The sequence below is a fragment of the Chinchilla lanigera genome, unplaced genomic scaffold (assembly GCF_000276665.1).
Source record: "Chinchilla lanigera isolate Chin_1 unplaced genomic scaffold, ChiLan1.0 scaffold00015, whole genome shotgun sequence".
Taxonomy (NCBI): Eukaryota; Metazoa; Chordata; class Mammalia; order Rodentia; family Chinchillidae; genus Chinchilla; species Chinchilla lanigera.
Window position 1 is genome coordinate 6,911,340 of NW_004955416.1, and position 22,226 is coordinate 6,933,565.

Below are 22,226 nucleotides of genomic sequence, written 5' to 3' on the forward strand. Positions count from 1 at the left end.
TCTTATATTGTTTCCATAACAAGAATGTAAGTGATCTTCTTACCTCTTCAGACCTCTTCAAGCACTCTTGGCTTGAAATCCAATTTGTCAGAAGATAGAGTAACTACCTCTGCTTTTTTCCAAGTTCCTGTTGCATAGATTATTGTTTTCCATCATTTGACTTTCAGCCTATGAATTTCTTTTTTAATTAAATGTGTTTCTTGTATGCAGCATATTGCTGGATCTTTTTTGATCCATTGTGCCAGTCTATTTCTTTTAATTGGTGATGCAAAGAAGATCCCATTCATATTACTGATTAAAACTAGTAAGTATTGAGTTACCCTTATCACGTTTTCCTGTTATTAGTTCCCTTTCTTTCCCTTCTGTTTAACTGTTCACCTTGCCTAGTGTATTCATTCTACTAGGATGCTTAGAATTGTTGTCTTCATTCTAGAATATCCTTCACAACTTTTTGGAGTGCTAGTTTGGTGGTCATAATTTCTTTAGGTATTCTTTATCATGGAAGTGTATTATTTCTCCATCAATTTTGAAAGATAGTTTTGTGAGGTACATCAATCTGGATTGGAGGTGTTTGGGTTTTTTTTAGGGCTTGAAATACTTCACCCCAAGCTGTCCCTGAGAATTTGTTTTCAGAAGTCTGCTGTGATTGTGGTGGGCTTTCCTCTATGGGTGATTTGTTTCTTTTTTTCTAATGAATTTTAATATTCTGTTCTTGGGTTGAATTTCTGGAATCTTGACTGTTACATGCCTTGGTGTAGATTTTTTCTGATCATAGCTAATTGGAGTTCTATATGCCTCCCTTTCCTGTATCTCAAATTCTTCTTCCATGCTTGGAATGCTTTCTGCTATTACTTCAGTGTAGTTTTTTTGTGTCCTTTGTGCTATTTTCTGATTCTTCACTGATTCCAGTTATTCTTAGTCTTCTTTGCATCATCCAGCAGCTATTAGGTTAATTTTTTGTGGTTCTTTGCTATTTTCAAGAAGTCTTTCATTTGATGATTGCCAAGCACAACCCTGTCTTCTAGATTTGATATTTTATATTCACATTGATTGACTCTGCTGTGTATGCTTCCAGTAGAATTTTTAATCTCTTGGACTTCTATTTGAGTCTGTTTTATGGAATCCAGTTCTTTTCTGTTGGGCTTTCATAGTTTCTGTGTCTTTCCTAAGCTCCTTTTTTTTTTTTTCATCTGTATCCTAGATTTGCTAATCACTTCTTTCATTGTCGTCATCATCTCTTTAATTATTCTTTATTTTTTTCTCAAGAGACTTATCGATCTGTTTTGTTACTGCCACCATTCATAAAATTAAGATGAAAAGTTTTTTTTATTTCTTCTGCTGTAATACCCCTTTGATTTGCTTTGGGCAATGTCTTGGTTACTTTTTTTGCTGAGACAAAATACCCAACACCCAAAATTAAGGAAGGAAAGGTTTATTTAGCTCACAGTTTGGGGAGGTTTCAGCCCACAATCAGATGACTCCAAGGCAGGGTGGCATAGCACAGGGGCAGCAGTTCAAGGTAACGGAAAACAGCAAAAATAACAAGAGCACAAGTCAGGGGAGCAAGCCTCTTATATTGTAAGCAGGCTACCACCCCCTAGGGCAGGTATAGCACTCACGCCATCTCCATGCCCTCCTTTTTTACAGGATGAAAGTTCACAAAGTGAAAGCCTTGGCCCCCTGATGAGTCTTAGTTAAACTTCTAAACTTCTTAAGTTGACACAGTGTAGCAACCATTACAGGCAAGTTGAGGGTTATTGGTTGCATCTTCTTTCTGTGTCTTTTCATTTTCTATTTTTTGTTGTTGTTTATTTGTTTTCCATGTTGAGGCTTATAAATTGCTTATTACCAGTATCAGAACCTCATTAGGAAATGACATCTTTTCAGAGATGTCTTCTAGGCATAGCTCTTTTTTGGCTTTTGAACCTGTCCCAAGATTCTGCCTCTTCAGTTTATTAGGATGAAGGGCTGCTGCCTATTTGGCCTAGCACCCAGTTCTGTGGTACTAGACTGCTGGGAACCCATCAGACCATGGCTACTGGGGTATGGGATGACAACAGGGAATAAAGAAAAGACAAAAGACAGTATTTTGAGGGGAGAGGATGGGAGGACTCAGGAGTCCACCTCTAGTGGACTGAATCTTGATCTCTCAGTGTTGTCCATATTTATTAGTCAGTGGATAGTTAACGAGAAGCTCAGAGGGTAATGCACTTTTCCTGGAATAGGAGACTATTGTAGAAATAGGATAATAAAATGGGACTCAAGTTTAATATTTCAGAGAGAACAAGATAAAGTCCTTCCCCCAGATGCCTGCATTTTGTATTCTGTAGGAAGATATTATCTTGTCTCAAGAGGCTGTAAATATGAGCCTTCTCAACACAGCCGGAGAGCTTGCAGGTATTTATAAACTCCTGCTCCTTCAGCCAAGTCACACTGGCCTCAGACCATGGGACCACAGTCACGTAGTTTGGTCTCTAACATACTAAACTATTATTTTATATCCCCTGGTCACCAACAGTGGACTGTAGTATTATTTGTGATCCACAATCTAGGTATTGGAATACAGGAAGATTGATTAATCACAACTGTCAGTTGGGCTGAAGTAGTACAATCAGTAATAACAGTACCATCCAGCACAGACTAGAAAATGACAAAGTGTGATTACTGTTAAGTTGCCATCTTTAACTGTGGGTACAAGATTTATAGTTACATAACAACATCTAAAATAAATCAGAAAATTATGTACATTAAGTATCCACTCAGTACAGTGATTTTACCCTCAGAGGACAAAGTTTAAAAGGGATAAGAAGAAAAAATAGAGAAATAAAAGAAGGGAAAGATTAGAAGCAAGACTGAAGGACAAAGGAATTTTACGTAAGCCTTAAGAAACTAGTGAAGAAGACAGGAGGAGAAGAAAAACAGGAAAAACAATACAAAACTAAAAACAATGTTTGCACTCATGAAAAAACAAAAACAATAATCTAGAAAAGAAAAAACAAACAAAGAAAGGGATTTCTCTGATTTCAAGTCTGTAGTTTTCTTTGGGGGTTTACAGTTTCTGGTAGTGTTCAATTCAAGAATTGGCTCCACTGTCACTGGTACACAAAAGGAGGCAGACAGAGCCCAGATCTGGGCTGGATGATCCCAACAAGCCTGCAGTAGGGTTAGGGTGGGGACCGATTCTGGTGCTTTCAAACCCATAGAAGTTCAGACTGATCCTGGCCTCTGGTTGTGGGGTTGGGGCCTGAGTCTTTCAGCCTACCATACTCTGGGTGTTTCTTGCTGGCTGGACCACGGCTTCCTGACCCTGACATCTACATTTGTCCCTTACAGTCACTTCAGTCACTGTAGGATTTCAACACTGGGATCCCTGAGTTGAAGCCAACCAATGGCTGCTCCAAGTCCTGAGTTCAGTTGAGCTCCTCCCTAAAATGGCGTCTGACCAAGCAGCCTCTCCTTGGGACAAGGCAGTCACCTGGACTGGAGTCACTCACCAGCCATTGTAGCACACAGCATCCACCACTCCATTCCACTCGTGCATTTCTCCCTGAAGGCCTCTGGAGCCACCCACTTTCACTGTGTCTCTATAGATTTGAGCTCAAGTCATATCATGAGCCAGGAGCCAGGGAGAAAGTGCTGTTAGTCCCCTCCTTTTTCTGCCTTGAGACCTGTCTTTTCACTTTCTCTGTGGGCTCCAATTTTCCCTTCAGATTCTTTCTGGGTGCTGGGGATCCACCTCCCTCTTTCCTTTTCTTCCCCAAGTTATTATTATCCAGTGCCTGGATTCCGAATCTTGAGGAGGTTGATTTGTGGCTGCTTACTGCTCTGCCAACTTCCCAGAAGTCCCTCTGTATTTCATTAAGTGATATATACACTACTGGGTAGCAGTAAAACATTTTCTCTTTTTGTTTTAGAGAAATCATTTTCTTGACAAGGTTTTAAATTGGTGATTGTAATATTTTTCCAAAATTTATAGCTGGGTATACAGCAAAGCCTATGAAGATTTGACTTTCTGCAGAAAGCACTTATAAAATTTTGTCTATCCTTTATGTTTATTTTTCTGTTTTTAACAAAGGGGACATTTTGTTAGGCCAGCATCATTTGTGCCCATTCTTATTGTTGGCAGCTGCCAGCAGTCCAGGCATTCTGTCCATGCAGTGTCAGTTTGCAACCCCTATCTTGGTCCCTTTCCACCATTTTCACTCTTGCCCCAGGGATTGGAGGACCCCCACTTGCCACAATCGTAGCCTTGGCTGAAGCGGCTGGATGAGATCCCATGCCTCTGATGCCTCCATGGAGGTCTTGGTTATGGAGGCAACCCCATGTCCCTCAAGAGGTACAGGTGCAGCGCTATGCAGGTGGATGCAGCTGTGTGTAGACTGGGTTCCCATGCTCAAGGCAAGCTCTTTTTGTTTGGGCACTGTGTCACCTATTCTGGCACTTTCTGAGGATGGCTGGTGGACTCCAGGCAACCTGTAGCATCCTCCTGCCAGACCAGGGGAAGGTGGTCTCAATTTTCAATGTCTCTCAAAGGGAAGGTTTTTTTGAATAACATCCCTACTTTGCTGGATTGTGAATAGAAAATGAATCATGGTAATATAGGAAAATATCAGTCCAATACCTATGTAAGATATAATTACATATAAAATTTTAGAAGTAGAACTTTTGAGCTCAGGTGATCATAGTCTAAGATTGACTCCCTGGAAAAAAAATGTTTTTTTCCTCTTTTAGGTCACAGAGCCCCCTGAAATCAATTTAGTTCTGTACCCTCAAGGCCTAACAGGTGAAGAAGTGTACGTGAAAGTCGATTTGAGGGTTAAATGTCCACCAACATACCCAGATGTGTGAGTACCTTTATAAATAGTTTCAATGTGATGTCACTTTTGTTTTGATAGCATAGAAACAGATTAAAATGAACAGTATTCCCCCCATTCTCATAAAATTTCATTTTGTATCACTTGTATTTCAACAGAACTACTTTTGTTGTAGACATGTTCATGAAACCTGGATTAAGTCTGCTTAGCGTTATGGAATTCTCACTATCAGCACTGATGATTGCTTTGTGTCTGCTTGTTTTTGCTGACCTGTTAACTTACTTAATTCTCCATAAACTAGGGAGAAGAAAAGGCTAAAGTCATACCAACTGCTTAAAGCACTTGATACTTAGTTTTAAAGTACAAATCAGCTGGACATAGTGGTGTATACCTATTATCTCAGCACTCTTGGGAGGTTGGGGAAGGCAGATAACAAGTTTGAGCCCCACCTAGGCAATTAAGCTACTTAGCAAGATTCTGTCTCCATTTTTTTTTAATTGTTTTTTAAAGAGCTGGGGGTGTAGCACAGTATGAAGACACTGCGTTAACTTTGGATTCATGCCCCAGTACTTAAAAAGCAAAAACTAGGAATGACATTGAGTGCAGTGGCACATTAGGGAGGCTGAGGCAGGAGGATTGCAAGTTCAAGGCTAGCCTGGGCTGCAAGACCCTGTCTTGAAATAAAAAATTGAAATAAAAAATTATTTCAAGACTCCGTCTTGAAATAAAAAATGAAAAAGGGCTGGTAGAACCCTCCTGGGTACCATCAAGCCCAGCATCCTTGTTCTGCCTTACGCTCAGCACATGACTGAGCAAAGCAGTTAGGCCCTTGAGAGAGTTCTCAGGGTTCGGTGCATCGGTGCGGGTGCACATGAGGGTTGCGAATGACCGTGCAAGGCAGTACACATGATTAAATGACAAGGCTGGAGTCAGAATCAGCAAGAATTTTTTTTGAAAGAAAAAACCCAAAGTTGGGGATCAGGGGCAAATGAGAAGCAATAAATAATGAATGATGTTGGGAAAATTTTAATCGATTGTAAAACTGCAATCAGACAGAACAGTTAGGAGCTAGCCAGTTGAGCCCACAAATCCAGGTTTCCCAGAAGTAGGGCACCTGACAGCTCAGCTTGAGGACCAGTGACTCTTTGTTGGGCACTGTTGCTGAGGTGTGGCTGAAATCCTTTTGACATAAAGGGAAATGGTGCTGGTTGCGTGGAGAGGATCACCCACAGGGTGTGGAATCCTCAGGCCCTCAAGAGTGCTGAGAACTTAGCAAACAATACAAACAGGCTGCCCTTTCTGGAATAACTCCTTTTTTGTTTCTGTTTCTTTTTTAGAGTTCCTGAAATAGAGTTAAAGAATGCCAAAGGTCTGTCAAACGAGAGTGTTAATTTGTTAAAATCCCGCCTGGAGGAACTGGCCAGAAAACACTGTGGGGAGGTAAGAGTCATAGGAAAGCAGTAACACTCTGCGTGGCGCTCACCAGCATTTGTTTTCCTGCCTTTTATTTGGCTTATAGGTTTTTATCAGGGCATCTCAAATTCAATTTTCTCTAAAACATGTTGTTTCTTATTGGTATTTATAAAGAGGGATTTCATTATTTGCATTTATTTAATGTACAAGATTTTGGATTATAAGTTGTAGAATGTACACAGGTGGTAGTATCAATACTTAGGACTTTTCTGAAACTAGCCGATAGGAACCTGGCCATACTTCACGCACAGTGTGGACCTCATACCATGATCGCATCTTTACTTGAACTTCTTTGATAGAAAATGCAGAAAAGTGATTTTTGCCTAAACGTTACTACCTCTCCCTTTTTCATATCAGGAAAACTTACTATTTTCCTTCTTGATAATTAGTAATTACTTCAGGACAGGCATGGTATATTCCCAGGACTCAGGAGGCTGAGGCAGGAAGATCAAGCATTCAAGGACATTTTGCACTATAAGTGAGGCCCTGATTACTCCTTCAGTGTCTCTTCGATACCTAAGCATTTACACTGAGCTCAGTACTAATTTTTGAGAGTCAGGGTCTAGATATGAATTCTTTCATAGGTGGCAGACTGCAGGGCAAGACTAGGTGACTCCTGGGAGCAGATTAGTACTGTGTTTTCCTCAGGCAGGGCAGGCTAGTTTCCTTTATGTATCGTCCCTCTTCCTGACTTGTATAAACTCATGCAGTGTTTAGTTTAATGTGTTAGTCTGCATTTGGTTACTGTAACAAATAACTGAGATAAGTGAACTTTTAAAGAGAGATCGTTAACTTTGGAGATTTCGGTCCAAAGGAGACCAAGCCTATAACACATGAGCTTCTAGACACAGGAGAGAGACGTAAAGGGGACATTCTTGATCCTAACAGCCCTGGGGCAGCCCATGTTCCACAATCCTGTCCTATAAGAACTAGGAAGAGTGAGAAGGGGCCACCCAATTGCCCTGCATTTGTCTGTCCTGGTCTGATAAAGAGAACTGAAAGAGCTCTCACCTCCTGGAAAGTGACTGGGAGATTTCCACCTGCATTCTGTGATGTTGTCAGTCACAGTGCTGTCCATGAGGTGCCTTTTGGCTATAGAAATTGTGTCCACTTATCTGGACATGGTGGTGCACATCTGTAATCCCAGCACTCTGGAGGCTGAGGCAGGAGGATTGCTGTGAGTTCAAGGCCAACATTGGCAACAAAGTGAATTCAAGGCCAGCCTGAACTACATAGTAAGAACCTATCTCAAAAGACCAAACAAAGAAAAAAGAAAGAAATTGAGTCCACTTAACATGCTATTTCTAGAAGACCAGTGATTGATAATTTACAGAAAAGTGATTGTAAAATGACCTGGAGCAAAACCTAGACCTACGGCATTATTCTAGATTTCTTTTAGGGAACTCTGATGTCTAATGGAAAAAGAATACGGTTACATTAAAAATTCAAAGGGGCTGGGGATTTAGCTCAGCGGCAAAAGCGCCTGCCTGGCAAGCGCAAGGTCGTGAGTTCGGTTCCCGGTACCGGAGAAAAACCAAAAAAAAAAAAAAAATTCACCTACAGGAAATCCTCTGGTTTCTTGGGTTCATGACTTGTAATTTAATTATTTTTGCTTTATTTTAAATTAACTTTTTTGTTTTGATATAATTGTAGATGTACATTCATCTACAATGAATTCTGTAAGAATACAGAAAGACCCCAGGCACCCTCTACCCAGTTGCCCTGGTGGTAACATTTGCAATGCTTTGATATGATATCATAACCAGGACACTGACATGGACACATGAAAGACAGTGATTCTGTCACCAAAAGGTCCCTCACCTCTGCTTTTCGGTAGTCTCCCCTTTCTTCCTCCACACTCTCCTTTACACCTGGAAACCTCTACTCTTCTCAATTTCTATACTTTCCTCATTTCAAGGATGTTACGTACAATGTATAAGCTTTAGGGTTGGCTTATTTCACTAAACAGGATTCTCTAGATTCATCCACGTTTTACACATATTGCTAGCAGTTACTTTTTTGCTCAGTAAGTATTTTATGGCAAAGATATACCACTGTCTGTATCTAACCATTCACTAGGTAAAGGGGGTCTGGGTTCTTTCAAGTTCTGGGCTATTTCAAATAAAATTGCTATAAATATTCATGTATAAATACTATCTTACAATGGGGTTACTTTCTGATAAACCCATTATAAGTCAAAAATTCACTTCATACACCTAAACAACTGAACATCAAAGCTAAGCATGGGAGCACACTGGAGCAGCAGTCCCCCACCTTTTTTGGCCCCAGGGACTGTTTCATGGAAGACCATTTTTCCATGGACAGAGAGGTAGGGTATGGGGTGGAGGGCTGGGGTGGTTTCGGGATGATTCAGGAGTGTGTAAACTAGATCCTTCACATGTGCAGTCCTCAGTGTTTGTGCTCCTATGAGAATCTAATGCCACCCACTGATCTAATAGGAGGAAGAGCTCAGATGGTAAAGCAGGGAATGGGGACAGCTGTAAATACTGATGAAGCTTCACTTGTTCACACAGCACTCACCTCATACTGCACCGCCCAGTTCCTAACAGGCCAGGTGCTGGGAACTGCTGGCCTGTAGGATGGCTCTGGTGTATTGTGACCACTTATAGTTGGGTGTTTTCCTTCTACACCTTCATTTCCTATTGTGCCCAGTTATTAGCCTGTGTTAGTAGTGGTGAACCTATGATGTGGGTGTCACAGCCAGCCATTTGTATCATTGAAAGCACTTAAAGTTTCACCATCACTGGCCTATGCCATGGCCCCAGGTGTTGGGGACCCCCGTTGTAGAGGGTTCCTTGTTTCTCCTCCTGATCATGTAGCTGGCTGGGACCTGCAGCTGGCTGTCGCTTGTCCAGCATCACAAAAGTGTTGTACCCCATGTCACTAGGGTAGGGGAAGATCAAAATGCAGTGGAGCATAACTCAACGTTAAAGAGGAAGGAAATTTCTAACACTTGGTAAGATATCAGTTAAGGACATTAAGGGGCTGGGGATTTAGCTCAGCGGCAAAAGCGCCTGCCTGGCAAGCGCAAGGTCGTGAGTTCGGTTCCCGGTACCGGAGAAAAACCAAAAAAAAAAAAAACAAAACAAAAAAAGGACATTATAATAAGTGAAATGAAATGGTCACAGTAAGACAAATATAAGACAGAATATGCAAATTCAGAGACAGAAAGTAGAATGGGATTAAGGGAGAGTTGTTCTGTAATGGTCATAGAGTTTCCCCTTGAGAAGTGAAAAAGTGTTAGAAATGGATATTGGATATGTTTGCACAACAATGTGAATGCACTTAAAACGTTATTGAATGTACACTTCATGTTTACAATGATAAACATTACATTGTGTATATTCTGTCACTTTAAAAAAAAAATAGTGCTTATCTGAGACATCCTCATGTAATGAAGTTTGAAAGGCCCTTGAATGTGGAAATGCACTGCACAAATTACTGTTCTTGTTTGTCTAAATTTTGTTTTCACTAAGTCTAAAGTATTAGGAAATCAAAGACACACATAGTTCTAAAGATCTTGTTTTTATTTTCAAGTAAAATAGGAGTATAATTAAGCATTAAAGCATGGCTTAGGGACTCATTGTGGTATGGCATTCGCTGATAACTGAGTATTACAATGAGTCATTTAATTACTCAAATGGGACTATACTCTCAAAAACACGTGTCCTTCAGCACTCCCACTTGCCTCTGCATTAGCCTATGCAGCAGCTTGTTTGTTTATCCATCCACAACTTAAGTTTACCTCAGATTCTGTTTTTTAAAATGAGCAAAGTGAAATTCATTGATTCATTCAGCAAATATTTATTACCTATCTACTGTGCGTCAGGTGCTGTTGTGGCTCCAGGAAAACCATTGTGAGCAAACCATTTGGCTGCCCTTCGGGGGAGCAGACAGAAGCAGTGTGACAGTTATATAACAAACCAGGCAGCGCAAGTGCTGCGAAGAGAAATGATGGTGAGGAGACTAGACTGGGCTGCTGGAGTGGTACTTATGTAAAGAGTTGAGGATCCTCTAAGATTTGACCCGGGGTCTGAGGCAAGATGAGGAACCACGTAGTATATTAGGGAGCAGTTTAGAAAATGGTTCTTTTTATCCAGTCTCATAAATTTCATCAGACTGACTTTTACTGAGAATGCTAGTAAATAAAATAAATCAGTAAAAGAAAAAAATCCTTGGCTTCTGGTTTAGAAATCTTTTCTCTGTGACGTAAAGAAACTGCCTGCTTCTTTTCCAGCTTTCCTTAGAAGAGTTTTTCTTAGAAGAGCTTGGCGCTTAGTCTTTAGACTGGTGTTTCTCAACTCAAAATCAAAATATATCCAGTAAACACCATAGTTCTGGTGGAATAAAAATATATTAGCTTCACCCAAGAAGAGTTATGCTTTCTTCACATTTACTTCCTGAAGATAGAATACCAAGTGAGCTCACTGTGTTCTTGTGCACAGTGCCTTCTGTTTTTACTTATCATCCACTAAGTCCCTTTAAAAACTGCTTGAAACATATACTGGAAATGAGAAGTTTTAAGTTGCTTCATTAAAATTGGGGGAAAAGAATCCTCAGCGCTGCAATCCCCATCTGTGGAAGTGGCTTAGCACTCTGCCTCTGGCTCAAACCCCAACCAAGGTGCAGTCTCAGAACCCCTTGAATTACTTTACCAACCTGGGTGTGATTTGGGACTTAGCTAGGGATGGGGAGAGTGGCTTTCTATGTTCAGAGTAAGAATGTCAGTGGAGGGATGGGTCCTTTTTCTTCCTGGCTCTATCTCTGAATGCTTTTCTCAGTGGAGAAGAAATCCTGATCAGCCTTCTACGGGCTCACTACTAGCAGGGAGAGTGAAAATAGAATAGAATGGTTTCAGACTGCTGGGTGGACAGATAAAGCTCTAATGTTGGTGATGAGTACTCTGCTCAGCTGTTCTAGAGTGGACAGGTAGCCTAGTTGACACGGTAGCTTTTGCTTTCATGCAATCTTTTAAAAACAAAAGTTATATATATATTTGTATATAAATGTATATTTATAAATGTATAATATATTTAGATATATCTAAATATATATTTACAAATAAATATATATTTTATATAAACATATTTATAAATTTTTTATAAATAAATATATATATATATATTTTTACATATATATATTAAGGTAGAACTCACTTTGTAGCCCAGACTGGCCTCAAACTCACAACAATCCTCCTGCCTCAGCCTCCTGAGTGCTGAGATTACAGGAGTGCATCACCATGCCTGACGATCTTAAATATTTTATCAGGTTTATTTGTACAGAAAACTATTTTATTGGATTTATTGTCTAGGGAAATGCCAATAAAATGACTAGATTTGCAAAAGAAAAGTGAAGCTTTTTTCTTTAAGTAGCAACTTGTCTTGATTGCAGCACACTGCAGTGAGCCCCTTAAAAGCTGCTCCCACTGCGATGGCAGCCTATGCCTGATTCTGAGCGCAGCGTAGTGAATAAAGAAAGGCCTTGTACGTCCCTCGAAGGCCAGCTCGCTTGCTGTTCGGAAGCCTCTCCTCTTCGCATCCTGTCCCCCATTAGCTGATCACTGTGGTCCATTTCTGTTGACTTGTTCAGGTGATGATATTTGAACTGGCTCACCACGTGCAGTCCTTTCTGATCGAGCATAACAAGCCCCCTCCCAAGTCTTTCCATGAGGAGATGCTGGAAAGGCGAGCTCAGGAAGAGCAGCAGAGGCTGTTGGAGGCCAAACGGAAAGAGGAGCAAGAGGTAAGACCCCCCCCCCAGCACTGTCAGTGCAGCCTAGGGGCCTGGGGGCTTCTGTGGGTCTTCATTCTGTCTCTGTCTGTGCACAAACATACCTGTAAATTTTGCTCAGTGTGAAGAAATGTGGATTTGTGTGAGCAGAGGCCGAAGAGTCACAGAAACTCTGTGTCTGGCTCCCTCCCAGCAATCATTATCAGGTTTAAGAAAAAGGAAAAGAAAGAGCACTGGGTATGGTGGCACATGCTTGTAATCCTAGCACTCAGGAGGCTGAAGCCATGAGTTTGAGACCAGACTTGGCTCATAGTGAGTTCAAAACCATCCTAGACTACATAGCTAGACCCTGTCTTGGAAAACCAGAAAAAAGAGAGACAAAAGAGAAAGAAAATCTGTTAATCAGGCCCCCTGTGGTCTTTCTGAGCTTGCAAAGCTTACAATAATTCACTGGATGCTATTTGTGTGTTGCAGGGGATTGAACCCAGGGTCTTCACACTGAGCTATTCTCCCTCCTGGCCACCCCTCCCTTTTTTTTAATTTAATTTTTTTTTTTAAATTTTGAGACAGAGTCTTGCTAGATTGCCCAGGCAAGGCTTGAACTGTGATCCTTGTGCTTCAGCCTCTCAGAGTCCTAGGATCACAGGCATGTACCACAGTGACCAGCGTTGGCTTCTTCCTTATGTGGAACAAGTATCCCACGCCCTAATGAGTAGTAAAAGCCAGGAATTAAACTGTTGTTTATGATTATCTGTTTGTATAGGATATGAATGCTGACCTTACCATTAAAATCCTGTATATCAAAGACAACATATGCCTCTAAATTTCCTTTTTCGTTTTTTTCCTAGTTTTTGAAACAGGGTCTCCCACTATGAAGTCCAGGGCAAACTTGAACTCACCGTGTAGCCCAAGCCGACCTCAAACTTATAATCCTTCTACCTCAGCCTCCCAAGTGCTGGGATTACAGACATTCCAACACAATGGCTTCCTTCTTGATTTTAACGTAATTTTTTTTCCTATTTAATCTTTGATTGACTTATTTAGAACAGGTTGTGGAGAGGAGAGCCTCAGTTTATTTTTTTCCTGGACATTTTCCTAACATGTTTATTAAATAATCATTCTTTATTAAGAGTATTTTCCTAAAAGATTTATTAAAATCCTTCTTTATTATATATCTTATAATACTTCCTTTACAAGTATATTTGAGCTACTTATCTGTAGTAGGTTCTATTAGTAAATTATCTAATTTGTTCAAGGTTCTTCTTGCATCTTTACACACTTGTTTTAGCTCAACTACTTTGTCATATATTGGTCCTGGTGAGGGGTACATGTACCTCTTGCATCTTAATTATTTTTACTTCCCTTTCCTTTCTCTCCCTTCCATCCCCCCATCTCTAGATCCCCTTTTCATTTGCAAATGATCTATCTCCATATTTCCTATTATTTATCTTTTATTTTGCTCTTTAAATTGTTTATACTTTGGGTCTCTTATATAAAAGAAACCATGAGCTTTTGTATCAGATGTATTTCACTAAGCATTATGGTCTCAAAGTACATCCATTTACCTACAAATGACTCAAATTTGTCCATTGTTATGACTGAGTAGTTCTCCATTTTGTGTATATACTGTATCACATTTTCTTTAGCCATTCATTGTTGATAGGTCTATAGGCCACTTCCAAGATTTAGCTATTGTGAGTTGCTGACACATTCTTTAAATCTTTAGAATGTTTTAGTATCTGACAAGTCAAGCCTGCCCTTCCCTATCCCTTCATCTACCATTATTTTTTCCCTTCCCCTTTCTCACACATTTATTCTTGTAGATGCAGTGTTGGACTGTTTTCTCAAAGTCAAAACAGAACACATAAACCTTCTTGGATTTTCATTGAAATAGCACCAAACTTACGTAATTCACTTAGAAGTTAACATCTTGATGGTATTCAGATTTCCCATCCAGGACTATTTCCACTTTCATTTTGATCTTGGTGAGGTGTCCTAGTTTTCTCCACATAGATACTACTATTTCTTGCAATTACTTCTGAGGTTTTGATTTTTCCTTCTTTTCTTAGGTTCTCTTACCTGACTCTTTTTTATTTTGTTCTTTTTGCTTTGTTTTTTTCACCAAGTGTTTGTTCACACTGTTTATTTTGTTCTTTCTGCTTTGTTTTCTTCACCAAGTATTTGTTAACACTGTCCTTGTAGGCCACACCTATTTTGGTACTGTGTATCCTGTAGGGGATTATGTGGCCTTGTCATCATTTAGAGTGTACAATTCCTTATTGTTAGAAGATAGTGGATCTTTAGCTAAGAATCTTGTATTGGTACAGTGGTACAGCTGCCTATGTGTTTGGGGTATGTTTTTATTCTTTGTATTATTCTTCATCATAGTTTCTGTTGAGGCTCTTAATAGTTTTGATTCTTATTGTGTTAAATTTTAAGGAAGTAATAAAAAAAAATAGACCAAATTACCATCTTTAGTACTGAAAAGATTGACTACAGAAGGCAGATGAAAGCATGGGGCTGGGCCATTGTCAACCCTGGCCAGGTGCTAGGGACAGCTCCGCTCACCTCCAGCAAACCAGCCCTGGACCACGTGGCAAAGGGCAACTAGAGTGCCAGTTCCCTGTAGTGGACAAGCAGGTGTCAAAGAGGGCAGGAGAATTGAGAACTGGCAGCGTGGCTGCAGTGAACATCTCTCTGCTCTGTGTAGAGAGATGAAGGATGGCATGTAGTGCCCTCTCCACAGTCTCCAAAACTCAGCCAGGAAGCCACTGTCCAAGGACCCTTTCAAGGCACTTTGCACTAGGGTTATGTATATTCATATCCTTAGGGGCAGAAAAAAGGCTTGCGTTATTGACTTTCAAAAGACTTTGTAGCTCCATAATTTACACATTGTATGGACTTCAGAGATTGGCATCTGATGGTAACTTGATTTATTTCAGCAACGGGAAATCCTTCATGAGATTCAGAGGAGGAAAGAAGAGATAAAAGAAGAGAAAAAAAGGAAAGAAATGGCTAAGCAGGTAGTCTGTGAATTTTGCTATACTAAGATAATTTATGTTTTGCTACTCATAAATGTTTCTATTTCCACTGATATTTTACCTTCCATATTGCTATCAGTTGTAAAGCTTAAAACAAAGCACTAAAAACAATCAACAACCCCAAAGTTTAATTTTATTGTATATTGCAAATTTCCCCAAATAGGTGGAAAACTGAGTTATAGATCATCACGAGATGACTCAGGCTTTTACCATTACAGTAATTTAGTGAAACCCCTCCCACCCAGCAGTATGGCACATGGATGCAAAACAAAGACAAAGAAAGAAAGTTCTGCAGTTGAGGAGCTCTGGGATGAACCATGTTCATCTTGTGTCATACAGAAGGCCACCAGTCTAAAAGCTCATGGCCTTTATTGGTATCAGTCGGGGAGGTGGGTAGGGGTTGTGGTAGAGTGAGGGAAGAGAAACTTTGCAGGCATTGGCTATAAGAAGAAACAGAGCAATTTTGTACCAGGCACATTGGCCCTCCAATTAGCAATACAGTGGATAGCATGATATATGCAAGGCTGGCACATTTACTGCCAGGAAAGTATAATTCTTTTTGAGTCACGTGGCCTTAGCTGAGATGTTATCTGATGTCTTAGCCCAGGAATCACAAGGCTCTTGCTTGAGCCCCCATTTCAGCCATCAGCGGGGGCGAAGGGGGTAGTTCTTGCCCATGTGCTGTAATGAGACACATTGGCAGCCAGATTCAGTCACATTCTTTTGGCCAACTAAGAGAACATCTGCTTCAGTATAGCCAGCTCTGCATGTCTCAGTGAACAGGGTTGAAGTAAAGGTCAAGTAAAGATCAAGGCAAGGGGCTTTGTTTCTCAAGAGAGCACAGCTTGGCAGTCTCCCACAGTAACTTACCAAATGAATCAAAATAAAGGAGACCGAAGTCTTGTTAATTAACATGGCCTGGAGTTCTTAATACCCCAAAATAAAACTATCTGTTCATACTAAAGAGTGAGTGGAAAGTATGTATGTACCTGAGATTACATCCAGTGAAGGCTGACTCTCAACCCAGCAGTTTAAAAAGCGGTGGTGATGCAGGATAAAGTGCTTTTTTATTTTCTCTGATTCTGGCTCAGTCAGAAAGAGTAAAACATTTTTGGATAAACCCAGAAAAAAGTTTTGCTAAAAAAAAAAAAAAAAAAGTTTTGCTCATTCTCTGGCTTAGAAGTATTACATTTAACTTAAAGGACACTGTTGGTGTGTTGAGAAGCAGCACCAATGTGCCAATAAGCACTACTTAGCTAAGGCTTTCTTGCTGCTTGACCATGACCTTGCCAGTTGACACTGTGTGACTCGTTTTCCTCATACCTTACGTATAGAACTGATAATGCTTTTTCTTCTGTGTCTTGTGCTTATTTCAACAGACAAATATATTGCCCTGTGTGAAGTACAAAGCTGTGTACAAAGCTAAAACATTATTTCTGTTTCCACCAACTTTTCTATCTTGTGTCAGATCTGCTGCCCTGTCAAGCACAATTCTCTTAAAACTGTAACCTGAACTTCATTTCCTAACCTAATGCATATTTGGTGGGGAGGGTTTAAATTTTCTTACAGTTGAGTTCAAATGTATTGTATACATTCACCTTAAATAAAGTTTGCACTTTATATGGAATTAAAAACTAGGTACTATGCTTGTTTTCCATTTCTTACTTGTACTTAAACTGGATTTTGCTCTTCTAGGAACGTTTGGAAATTGCTAATCTGTCAAACCAAGACCACAGCTCTAGGAAAGACCCAGGAGGACACAGAGCAACCGTCATTATACATGGAGGGTCTCCTGATTTTGTAGGAAATGGCAAACACCGAGCAAACTCCTCAGGAAGGTCTAAGTAAGTCCCTGGGATTTCTGATCTGGGAGAGTAAAAAAGTAGAAAATTAAAACAACTTACAGTAAAATTTGGTGAAATTTCCAGATAGGACTCAATATCTTTTTCAAAGCCTATGTATCTTAATATTTTGGTTGTATAAAACCAAATTTTCATATAAGGCTTTCCAAGTCTCTTTAATGAAACCAGTTTCATATCTCAGACTCCTTTAAAACGGCCTGTAACACGTTACAATCTTACCTTCAGTACCATTTGATTTGACATTTTATGACATAGTTACCTAGTAAATGTTTCAAATTTTTTTCTTCCATCTTGTATATGTTTCAGTCTCCAGCCCTTTAGATCTAACCATGGGCGTGGGCACACACAGGACATCCTTTTCATGAGAAGGGGCCCCGTTTGCTGCTGGGCTCCCTCTCCATTGTTGCTGAGGCAGCTTTATGGGTTGTTCTTGTCATGCAAGGTCACGCAGAAGACTCTACTTCTTCCTCCAGATCCCTTCCCACTAGATGACTGAGACTTCCCTGGCTGTTCTCCTTTTAGACTAGAAAGGAATTGTAGCGCAGAAACCATTTATGAATGGTTAAGTTATTAAATAATGTAGGAACCTCAGCTTTTTAAACTGTCTTGCAAGACTATAAGCAACACTCAAAACCAACGATTCTATGAAAAGAAACATTTTCAGTACCAAACTAAAGATCTATATAAACTTTCAAGCTATAGTTTGTTGGAAAGAACCATTTTAGTTTTTCCCAAATGATCTACTTGTTTTTTAAAACTGTCTAGAAGTCATTTTGGTATTACCTACTACTAGGGTAAACTAAAATTTATTTTAAATACTCTTTCTGGTAACAATTCCTTTTTGAGGAATACATCCTTACTGACTCCCTTATAACTCTTTACCAATTTAGATAGTTTTGGCAACTAGGTTTCCAACAGGCAAAATATTGTAAAGTTACTGGAAAATTTCACTAGAAAGTATTTGGCAAACTCCTATTGTGTGAGAAGTAGATAAATGAGAATCAATAAATCTTTTCAGATATATAAAGAACAGTTTTGTAAAATAGAAATGTTTTTATATCTGTGGCTAACTATAAACTGAATCCAAAGTTAAACTTGCTTTTGAGATCAAAAATAGCAAATTTATTCAAGGTGGGAAAGTGTCTCTGCCATTGATATGAATGGAATAACTTTATGTAAACCCTGTAGAATGGCATCTCAGATAAAACAGTGTTCCATCAGCTTCCAAGGACAAAGGTGAAAAGAAATAGTTTCCTCTATTTCATCTATTGTTTGCCAAGTTTGTTGCACAGATCTGGGTGGAACTCTGCACTCCCGCTGCATTGCCTACTGACTGAGAAAAGTGAATCTTCCTTGAAGAATAGTTCCCATGCTTCTTTGGTTAAGAAGTAAGGTGTTAGCTGGATGTAGTAGTGCATGCTTGTAATCCCCGCACTTGAGAGAATGAGGCAGGAGGATTGCCTTGAGTTTGAGGCCAATCTGGGCTACATAGTGAGTTTAAGGCCAGTCTAAATGACATAGCAAGACACTGCTCAAAAAACAAACAAACGACAATAAAAAAGAAGTAAAGTCTTTGATATATACCACGTGGCTGCCTCTTTATTTTTTTCTTTTTATGTATTTATTTGTTTCTTTATTTTCTTTTTTTCAGTTTTCAAGTTTCTAGATACCTAATTTAGTCATCCAAAGTGAGTTATATCAAATTCTCTCTCCTTTATAAGATGTAGTTAGTATTATTTGACAATTATTTTTGGAAGTCCCCTTTATCCTTAGCAGGTTGGATAATGCCATAGCTGCTTGGCCAAACTGATAACACAAATGGTGTTTCTATTTCAAACCCATGAATATTCCATATCCAGAATAGACCATTGTTCGCAAGACCCCTGTCATTGGTTTGTTTACCCCGGTGGGGGGGGAGGGGGTTCTTACCAAGTTCAGAAGCCACTTTACTTGTGAACAAACAAGTAAACCAAAAGGTTCTTATAAGCCCAGCTCTTAATGAGTACCAAGTAAACTGTGTAAGCATTCCAGATAGATAGATACATAGATAGACAGATCGATCTTCTGTGTGTAAACAGAAGATAATCAGTGACTCTGGATTTTGCTTTTTTGTTTCTTCCTCTCAAACTGTGGTAAAATTCTGATTTTATCCTCCAGCATTGTTCCTGCAGTGAAACAATCCTAAGAGGCATGTGTCACAATTTTTCATTTTTTTAAAATTATCTTTACTATTCCTTTAATCCTAATGATCTTTTTCTTATAATTCTTAACCCTATGTTTGTATGAATCAGACATAATGGGATGATTAATATTCTAAAACACCATAACACCAAGCATTCACTCACAGTAGAGGACATTAAGATGGCTTACACTAACATGACCATTAGCATTGTCTGCTAGAGGGACAGAATTGATATGGAGAGGCTATTAGATATTTTATGTAAGTCTAGTGTATCATTTTTGTTTTGGTACGAGGAATCAAACTCAGGACTTTGCACTTGCCACACAGGTACGTGTGCCCCTGAGCTATATCCCCAGCCCTGGTGTATGATTTTGAACCTTTCTTTTAGCCTTTTTTCTATAAATCTGAGAATGTTCCTGTTTGTACAAATAACTTCAGAAGTAGAAATTTAAACAGGATGGCAATATACTACTTATTTGCCTGGGTTTAGAATATGTGGACATGTGTAGTATAGTCTTACCACAATACATAGTTTTGTCACTGATGAAGGAGTGGTTTGGGAAAGGAGAAGATGTTCAGGACTGGAAGCAGAGAGTATTGTGTGTCCAGGAGGAAGTTGGAGATGACTTCAAAGGGCAGGGAAAATGTACAAAAGAGGATGGTAGCTAAGGGCCAATTAGACACAAGAGCTAGGAACCTAAGGAAGCTCACCTGTTTTTCACCAGCCAAAGTCAAAGAATCAAGAGAAGAAAAAAATGAGGTTGAGAGTAGGTGGGAGAGAGGGCATAGTGTTATTGACATTACAGTGGTGTAAGGAGTAACCAGAAGGTACAAGAAGTGAAGACAGCAAGAAGTGCAGAAGTTTCAATAGGAAGAACAAAAGTGGGTGGTGGGGCAGAATTGAAGGCAGAGAGTGTGGGGATGGGGACAGATTGAACCTATAGGGAAAAGGCCAACTGATGGGCCAAGATCTTGGAGGAGAAAGTAAGGAAAGCAACTGAGGATATTCCCTGTGGTCCTTCCTCAGTCTTAGCCCAAAAGAAATGAGGCCAATACCAAGTTACTTTGTAGGTGGAACAACAGGAATTGTGGACTTCTCATGGCCTTATGGTTTTAGTGAAAATAAAAGCGAAGACCATACTTAGAGCGAGAGGTTGATCTCTTTGGAGATCTGTCCAAGTACTTAAAGCATTTCCTGTAAGTGTTCAGCCATAACCATAAGAAGCTCTCCTATCTTATGATAGGAAACAGGGAGGCGGGCTATGTAGAGATGAGAAGGAGACCTAGGAATGAGGGGAGACAGGAGGAAGGAGAAGGAAAGAGGAAGTAAAACAGATCAAAATGTGATATGTACATGTACCAGTTCTTCATGGTGAATGTATTTATTATGCATCACAAACATATACTAATAAAAAAGGGGAAAAAAATTTAAACAAGGAAGAAAGCTTTCTCCTTTACTTCTTTCACTACAACTCTCTCCCCGTTTTGTTATTTTTGCATCATTATCTAGCTTCTCAGCTATTGCTCCCCATCCAGAAGCAGGGGGTGGAGGTGGGTATGAGTATTTTGGGGAAGTCATAGAGGGGAATACTGATAGGAAGTATTTCCCAAAGGCAAGTGAGAGAATGAATGAGCTTTCAAACATTGAAGGCAAAGTGGGAAACTTGGCATGCATTCATAGGGCCATAAACCCCCCTGTTTTGGAACTTTGTCCAGATATATATGTGCATGGGAATGAGCATATGGGGCATCATTGTGGAATTAATCTAAATCACTATTGGCTGTTAGAATTTTCTATGGTGATGGCAGTATTCTGCATCTGTGCTGTCCAATATAGTAGCCACTAGATGTGTATACAACTGAATATTAAATACAGTTAATACTCTTAAACTGAAATTTAATTTAAATGTAAGTAATCACAAGTGGCTAGTAGCTATTGTATTGGGCAGCACAAACCTAGAGTTAGGTGTTTATGAAGCTTATGTGAGGAAAGCAACAGTGAGAAGTCCAGGAGTTGAACAGCTTCCCCAATAGCACTTTCTGCTTCATTCCCAGTAGACATAGATTTTGGATTGTGAGTGGACAAATCAACAAGAAAAAGTGGAGGGGCAAGAATTTCCTATGTTAAACTAAAGGGAAAAAAAATTGTCCAAATTTATTTTTAAGGCGAGAACGTCAGTATTCTATATGCAGTAGTGAAGATTCTCCTGGCTCTTGTGAAATCCTGTATTTCTGTATGGGTAGTCCTGACCAGCTCATGGTGCACAAAGGGAGATGTATTGGTGAGTAAACCAGCTAAATTCCCTTAACTTATTGTAATGGCTAAGGTTAAACATGAAGGAACAGCATAGAAAAAACACCATGTTGTGTAAACCCATGTGGTTGAAGGAAGACTATTAAGCAGGTAGTTGCTTATTTTAGTTCCTTCTCTTTATGACAAAAATGACAAGTTACTAATAAAGCAGTCAATATTGCTGGAAATACTGTTAGCCTAAATGTAATTCTAAAATTATTATTTTGATCTTCTAAGCTTTTTGAATCAAAAAAATGGTTGAAATGGGACTCTTACCTCATGTGAAGCTAATACAAATAAAATATATATAGCAAAATGAATTCTGTTGCCTGTGACCTTGAGAAGTCTACTATAATTCTGATGGGTTTTCTTTTATGGGTGATTGGTTTCTTTAACAGCTTTTAATATTCTCTTCTTGGACTGAACTTCTGGAATCTTGACTATTATGTTCCTTGGTGTAGATTTTTCCTGATCATGGCTATTTGGAGTTCTATATGCCTTACTTAACTATATGTCAAGTTCTTTTTTTATGCTTAGGAAGCTTTCTGCTGTCACTTCTGTGTACAGATTTTTTTTATGTCCTTTGTGCTATCTTCTGGTTCTTCATTGATTCCAATTATTCTTATATTAGTCTTTTTTTTTTTTGCATCATCTAGCCACTGTTGGATTGATTTTTGTGGTCTCTTGCGATTTTTAAGAAGTCTTTCATTTGAGGATCACCTGTCTTAAACCCTGTCTTCTAGATCTGATACTTTATCTTCACATTGGTTGACTCTGCTATGTGTACTTTCAATAGAATTTTTAATCTGG

At 39.4% G+C, this 22,226-nt stretch overlaps 1 protein-coding gene across 1 annotated transcript in view; it reads left to right on the plus strand.

Moving 5' to 3' along the window:
- Eif2ak4 (eukaryotic translation initiation factor 2 alpha kinase 4) overlaps nt 1-22,226 on the plus strand; it is a 107,706-nt gene that overhangs the window by 13,443 nt on the left and 72,037 nt on the right. The window contains exons 2-7 of the mRNA XM_005381212.2: nt 4,732-4,844; nt 6,152-6,254; nt 11,898-12,050; nt 14,981-15,061; nt 16,775-16,923; nt 21,290-21,405. Coding sequence (XP_005381269.1) covers nt 4,732-4,844; nt 6,152-6,254; nt 11,898-12,050; nt 14,981-15,061; nt 16,775-16,923; nt 21,290-21,405 — 715 coding nt within the window. The remainder of the gene's footprint in view (nt 1-4,731; nt 4,845-6,151; nt 6,255-11,897; nt 12,051-14,980; nt 15,062-16,774; nt 16,924-21,289; nt 21,406-22,226) is intronic.